Genomic DNA, 7060 nt, shown 5'->3' with positions numbered 1-7060 from the left:
ATTAAAGTGAGGGGCATGCTGAGGTGTTGTCTTTGCTTCCTTTCAGAAAATGTCAGCCTGCTGTTCAAGCTGTACTGCCTCACAGTGATGACCCTGGTTGCTGCCACATACACCGTGGCACTGCGCTACACCAGGACGGTGGGGGCAGAGCTCTACTTTTCAACTACAGCTGTGTGCATCACTGAAGTCATCAAGCTGTTCCTCAGCGTGGGTATCTTGGCTAGGTGAGTGTGGGGATGCCAATGGGCGTGTGGAAAAACCAACCCCTTCTGCTCACCTCACCTCACACCTCAGTTACTGAGGTGCAGCTGTGTCCGAGTGCATTATGGCTGGTCACACTGCAAAGTCCTCTTAGTGTGGGGCAGGGCTTGAGTCCTCCTCAGCTGCAAGTTCTTTGTAAACAGCATGATGTTCAGGTGTGTTCTGTCTGCCTATCTTCTGTATTTGTGTGCTTTGGAGTAGGTTCAAAATGTCAGCATGGGTTATCTGCAACAATCTGAGTCTTGTCGAATTTTGGTGTAGCGTGGCTGAGCCATGGAATACTGAGTTACATCAAAATTGTTGTGTTCCTACTCATAAATTTTCCCAAGTTGTGTTACAGAAGGACGTCTCTCTATTAATGTAGGGAGTCAAAGCTAAAAGACTACAGTGACCAGTGGGCCTTCTGTAATACCACCTGTTCATCCCTACTGTGCCTATGAAATGAGTTCTGCAATATCATTACACAGTAAATGGAAAAAGTATTTTATGAACGCTTTCGCTAGTAATTTCACTGTATTCTGTCGTCCTGTGTTGAAAGACATCATGACTAATCCTTCCCTCTTCATGTTTGCCATTTTTTCATGTCTGTATTGTTTTCGTGTCTGTATTGTTTTTTCTTCACTCGTATTTTCTGAGCCAGTGAGCCTTAGGATTATTTCTCTTTTTTTGATAACTCAGTTTTATTTGCCATTTAAAATGGGATTAATGTTACCGACCAAGCTTTTTGAAAGTTAAGATATCTATTTCGATCTGGTCAGCTATTTATTTTCTTTTTTTCTCCATGGTTAAGAGAGGGAGATAATGAACAGCACCACCTCCAGTGTCCATCAGGCCTTGCTCACCACTTCCTGGTGGGACGTCTTACTTGCTGGCTGGTCTGGACACCATCCTTTGCTGTCCAGATAACTGAACTGGTTCTCACGTAGCAGAAGAGCTGGTGAATTCTGCTTGGTGCAGTGAGAAACCTTCAGCAGCTACTGAAAGTTCTGTTTTGGATACCATGTATAATGTCATATAGTCAGCAATATCCTGGTCATCTCCCCTTTTTAGACCACTTAGGAATATGTTGAACAGTTCCAGCATGACTTCCTGCAGCGCCTGCCTGATGGCCTCCTCCAGGTTTAGAGTTCTAACCAATTTGTTTCCCTCAAGGCAAGGTGCCTTTGTAGTTTAATAGCCACTTAAATCACCATGTTCAGTATGGTTGGATACATCCCACTCCCTTTTCTTTTTGAAACATCCGGCCTGACAACCACAGTACACAGGATACTGGAGGGTGACTCTTACTTTGTTCTGGCTGCAGAGTTTGTTTTCTTACACGTCCTTATGCTACACTTTTGCTGTGTTTACTTTTTGGGTTTCTCCCGCAAAACATATTGAATGAATGAATTCATAGGATTGTCTTTCAGAAGGGAGGGCTATGATGGTTTAAGCTGTGTCATTATTTACTCAATTGTACTGTTAAGGGAAAAGACTCCTCATATTTATTTCAAGTCCAGCTGGCCATTTGGTAATTATGTTGTCCACGTTCTTGGGTGGTACATAATTTCTTAGTAATGGATCAGGAAGAGCTCATTTGCAAACAATAGTTTTAACTTTTTTTTTTAAAGTATTCTTAATGCAGAACTAATTTCTGTTAGTATCTGTTAACTGTTCAGACCTCTGTAGAAAACAGAATACATTTTTTTAAGTCAAATGTAGATAGATGTCTAGAATACTGAAATGAAGCTGGATCGTTTTTTATTTTATTTATTTTGCAACATACATCTTTGGGCGCATTGTTTTGCATTATAAGCTATACATAGAAAAGGCTTTTTTAAAATTCTTTTTTGTTGTTGCTGTTGTGGTTAAATCTCTTTTCACATGGCCTTTTTGTAATTTGAATCAGAGGTTCTTGGTTAGGACATGCTCCAGAAAGCAAACCCACCCCAAAGATGAGCTATAATATGGTACTTCTTGTTCTCAAAAACTGCAGTGGAAAAAAAAGAACTGCTTACTGGGCATCTGTTGTTCTTCATTGCTGAAGTTCTGTACCAGAAGTCTTACATAAGTACCAGAAGAGCTACATAAGTAGCTCTTGCTGCTGTGGTTTGTCTTGAAACAGATGCTCAGCTGACTTACTGAATATAGTTGGGGACAGAGGCAGGTGTCATTTACATGTTGTTTTCTTGTTCAACCACCTATCTTGGTATCAATTAATAGAAGTCATTACTATATGATATTTTCTAACTTCTTAGTCTTACAGAGCAGAACTGCATATATGTGGGTGTGCTAGTTATGGAATCATAGAATGGTTTGGGTTGGAAGGGACCTGTAAAATCATGTAGTTCCAACCCCCTGTTATAGGCAGGGACACTTCCCACTAGACCAGGTTGCTCAGAGCCCCATCCAGCCTGGTCTTGGATGCTTCCAGGGAGAAGACATCCACAACCTCACTGGGCAGCCTGTTCCAGTGTCTCACTGCTCTCACAGTAAAGAATTTGCTCCTAATACCTAAATCTAATACATTATGTTTACCTATTACATTAAGATTACCTAAGTCTAAATCTACCCTCTTCCAGTTTAAAGCTGTTTCCCCTTGTCCTGTCACTACATGCCCTTGTAAAAAGTTCCTCCCCTCTTCAAGTACTGGAAGGCCACTATAAGGTCTCTTCAGAGCCTTCTGTTCTCCAGGCTGAAGAGCCCCAACTCTCTCAGCCTGTCCTCATAGGGGAGGTGCTCCAGCCCTCTAGTCACCTTCATGGCCATTCTCTGGACCTGCTCCAACAGCAAAATGTCCTTGTTTTGGAGGCCCCAGAACTGGATGCAGTACTACACGTGGGGTCTCATGAGAGTAGAGTAGTGGTACAGAATCACCTCCCTTGACATGCTGGTCGCACTTCTCTTGATGCAACCCAGGATGGAGTTGGTCTTCTGGGCTGCAAGCACACATTGCTGGCTCATGTTGAATCTTTCATCAACCACCAGCCCTAGATCTTTCTCCTCAGGGCTGCTCTCAACCTCAGGGCTTCTCTGCCCAACCTGTATCTGTGCTTGGGATTGCTGTGACCCAGCTGCAGGACCTTACACTTAGCTTTGTTGAACTTCATGAAGTTGGCTTGGGCCCACCTCTCTGTTCAGGTCCCTCTGGACCCTAATGTGTCAATTGCACCACTCAGCTTGGTGTCGTCTGCAAACTTGCAGAAGATGGACTCGATCTCATTGTCCCTGTCACCTACAAAGATGTTAAATAACACCGGTGCCAACACCGATCCCTGTGGAATGCCACTCATTGCCGGTCTCCACTTGGACATTGAGCTGCTGACTGCAATTCTGAGTGTGACCATCCAGCCAATATCTTATCCAGTGCGTGGTCCATCCATCAAGTCCATTTTTCTCTAATTTGGCAATCAGGATGTCATGTGGGACGGTGTCAAATGCTTTGCACAAGTCCAGGTGTGAAATTGCACCAAGGGCATGACTTACTGGTTACTACCAATCACCTCATCTTTTTTTTTTCCCATGTGCCTTAGGAGGGTCTGCTCCATGATCTTACCAGGCACAGAGTTGAGACTGACTGGCCTGTAGTTCCCTGGATCTTCTTTTTTTCCCCTTCTTGAAAGTAGGGGTTATGTTTCTCCTTTTCCAATCAGTGGGAACTTTACCAGGCTGCCACAGCCTTTCAAATACGGTTCTTTAGAACTAGATATCTGGAACAGCAGCACTTCAGTCTGGCTGTACCTGGCTTTGAGTTTTCTTATCTCCTAATGCCAGGCAATATCATACATTCACTAGAGAATAAATAAACCAACAATTCTGCCTGTAATGTTGGTGACTCATAATGTTTCGTGCAGTTCCTTACCTAGCGCAGTGGTGCACTGGCATGTACTCTTCCCATCTTGATACTGCAGGCTTGAAGTACTGCTTGTCTGTAAATCTTTCTGTCAGTGGTTGTCCCTGTGACCAGGCATGTCTTGCGAAAGACAGCTTTGTGCCAGGCTCAGTGTCGGCAAGTCTGTCCCAAGCAAAGTTTCCCACTCAGTTAGGAAGGAGCTTTGCAAGAGACCTCGCTTGTACAGCGGGAGTGCACCAAGTTGTGCTCACCCCTCTTTGGAAATTGTACTACCCTGATGCTGGGTTTTGCAGCTCCTCTGTTATGGGAGAATGAGAAAAGAATCCCTTGCAGCTGCCTGTATAGGAAGTGCTCCAGCCTATTCTCACTGACATAAATCCATACTTTTTTTTTTCCTTTAATGCCAGGAACAGTCGGGTTTGTCAGGAATGGAGAATATGCAGGAATAAGGTGGCTGATGAAGGAACAAGCATAAGAAAGATGTAGAGCTGTTGGAGCAGGTCCAGGGGCACAAAGATGATCAGAGGGCTGGAGCACCTCTCCTATGAAGAAAGGTTGAGGGAGCTGGGCTTGTTTGACTTGGAGAAGAGAAGGCGCTGGTGAGACCTCATTGCAGCCTTCCAGTACTTGAGGGAAGCATATGAACAGAAGGGAAATCAATGTTTTACATGGGCAGATAGTGACAGGACAAGGGGGAGTGGCTTTAGACTAAAAGAGAGGATATTAAGAGGGCAGTGAGGTGCTGGCACAGCTGTCCAGAGAAGCTGTAGGTGCCCCATTCCTGGAGGCGCTCAAGGCCAGTTTGGATGGGGCTCTGGGCAGCCCTGCCATGGAACTGGGCAGGCTTTAAGGTGCCTTCCAACCTCAGCCATTCTGTGATTCCATGATTTCATGAACCTGGAACACACAGATTTTATATAGTTGGAGTTTGGTGCAGGTAGATGATGAATGTGTGTGGGAAGAAAGAATTTGGAACCTGAGTGAGACTGGAGATTGGTTCATATGTGTTTGTAAGGGAGGCAAAAGGAGCATGAGATTTAAGAGCGGTACAAGGATTCAAGTTGAATGGTCTGTGGTATAGTTGGGGTAGAGCAGAAGTGATTTTGGGTGTTAGTATTTGTCCATGGCAAATAGGAGAAGAATGGCAAACAGGAAGTGTGGGACTTGGGAGAGCTGAGAACTGGAGGCAGTGAGCTGCAGTGACAAGGAAGAAGGAAAAGTCATGCCCTTGTGCAACTAATAAGGAAGATGTAGTAATGCAGAGGGCAGCCTTCCAACAGGCTGAGGACCAAGCTGCAGAAAGGGGCAGCTGCAAAATGTGACCCTTTCTTTCCTGTTGCCTGCAGGGCAGTAGGGAGCTGCACGCCTTGCCCTGTCTGGTCAGGTCACATGTATGGGTGGGTGCAGCTCTTCCTGCTCTCTCAGCTCAAGTGAGGAGAGGAGACCAAGGCTGGCTGAGGAGTGAGAGGTGCTTCACTGCAGAGTACAAGGAAGGGTATAATTCTTTTTTTTTCTTTTTTTTTTCTGTACAGTGAGGTCCATTTTAAAGTGAAACTGGAAAACTGCAGACATGTGACTTGACACACATATTAATAGAGCTTCCAGAAAGGGGTCTCTGTCCCACTGCCCATATACTCAGATACTTATTCCACTGCTTACAGTGGCTGTTGTGCAGGACGTTACGTGTTAATGCATGTAACCTGATTTCAGAATGGAGTCTTCACTTTTACTCGTTTTATTCTTGTAGATAACCTTTACGACTGTTTACGAGGGTGGATAGTGATAGGACAAGGCGGAATGGTTGTAAACTGAGACAGGGGAGGTTTAGGTTAGATATTAGGAGGAAGATTTTCACCCAGAGGGTGGTGACTCACTGGAACAGGTTGCCCAAGGAGGCTGTGGATGCCCCATGCCTGGAGGCATTCAAGGCCAGGCTGGATGTGGCTCTGGGCAGCCTGGTCTGGTGGTTGGTGACCCTGCACATAGCGGGGGGGTTGAAACTCAATGATCATTGTGGTCCTTTTCAACCAGGCTATTCTGTGATAACATCACAGGTTTTGCTCAGTCTTCCCGACAGATTTCTTGGTTTGACTTCTGTTTTCAGATATCTGCCTAGGATGGCCCTCAGTTATACTCTTATTTCCTTTTGCAGAGAATCGGGAAGTCTGGCAAGGTTAATAACATCTTTAAAAGAAAATGTCTTTGGAAGTCCCAAGGAATTGCTAAAATTAAGTGTTCCATCTTTGGTGTATGCTGTCCAAAACAATATGGCTTTTGTGGCTCTTAGCAACTTGGATGCAGCAGTCTACCAGGTAATGCACACTGTCATAAGCAGCTGCTCTACAAATCCGTTTCTCTCTACACTGTCATGAGGAGTGCGTGTGAGCTGCCTGTCTTCCTGGCACCTGGGGCTGTGTTCAGCCTTAAAAAGGCTAAACTAAAAGCTGACTGGTGTGCTGCATTCAGAGCTCACTGCTGCAGTGCTATCCCACTCATTGCTGGAGTCATTTCCAGTTCACATTGTTATTGTTGGAAACAGTACAAAAGCCCACGGATCTATGGGGAATCAACAAATATAAAATTTGTGGTTCCTGTTGTATTGTCTTGGTTTGGAGGAGCTTTTGAAACCAAATGCTGTATGCTGTCTTCCCATCTGTAGGTGACATACCAGTTGAAGATCCCCTGCACGGCGTTATGCACAGTCCTCATGCTGAGCCGTACCCTTAGCAAACTGCAGTGGTTCTCTGTCTTCATGCTGTGTGGCGGCGTTATTCTTGTTCAGTGGAAGCCTGCTCAGGCTACCAAAGTGCAGGTAAGAGCTGACTTTTTGCCACTTCGTGATGAAGAATAAACTGCCTTTTATGCTTTGTATGTTACCTTACATCGTCTTGGAATCAATTTAGATTTAGGTTGGATGTCAGGGGAAGTTCTTTACAGAGAGTGGTGAGGTGCTGGAACAGGCTGCCC

The 7060-nt window shown here is 44.9% G+C and overlaps 1 protein-coding gene across 1 annotated transcript in view; it reads left to right on the top strand.

Moving 5' to 3' along the window:
• Positions 1-7060, top strand: part of SLC35A1 (solute carrier family 35 member A1) — a 14210-nt gene continuing 7150 nt past the window's right edge. Inside the window, exons 1-3 of the mRNA XM_010707644.2 lie at positions 1-224; positions 6246-6405; positions 6753-6905. Of these exons, the coding sequence (XP_010705946.2) occupies positions 16-224; positions 6246-6405; positions 6753-6905 (522 nt within the window). The 5' untranslated portion in view covers positions 1-15. The remainder of the gene's footprint in view (positions 225-6245; positions 6406-6752; positions 6906-7060) is intronic.

This window comes from Meleagris gallopavo, chromosome 2 (genome assembly GCF_000146605.3).
Source record: "Meleagris gallopavo isolate NT-WF06-2002-E0010 breed Aviagen turkey brand Nicholas breeding stock chromosome 2, Turkey_5.1, whole genome shotgun sequence".
Taxonomy (NCBI): Eukaryota; Metazoa; Chordata; class Aves; order Galliformes; family Phasianidae; genus Meleagris; species Meleagris gallopavo.
Note: the sequence above shows the minus strand (reverse complement) of the source record. Positions and strands in the feature narration are given on the sequence as shown.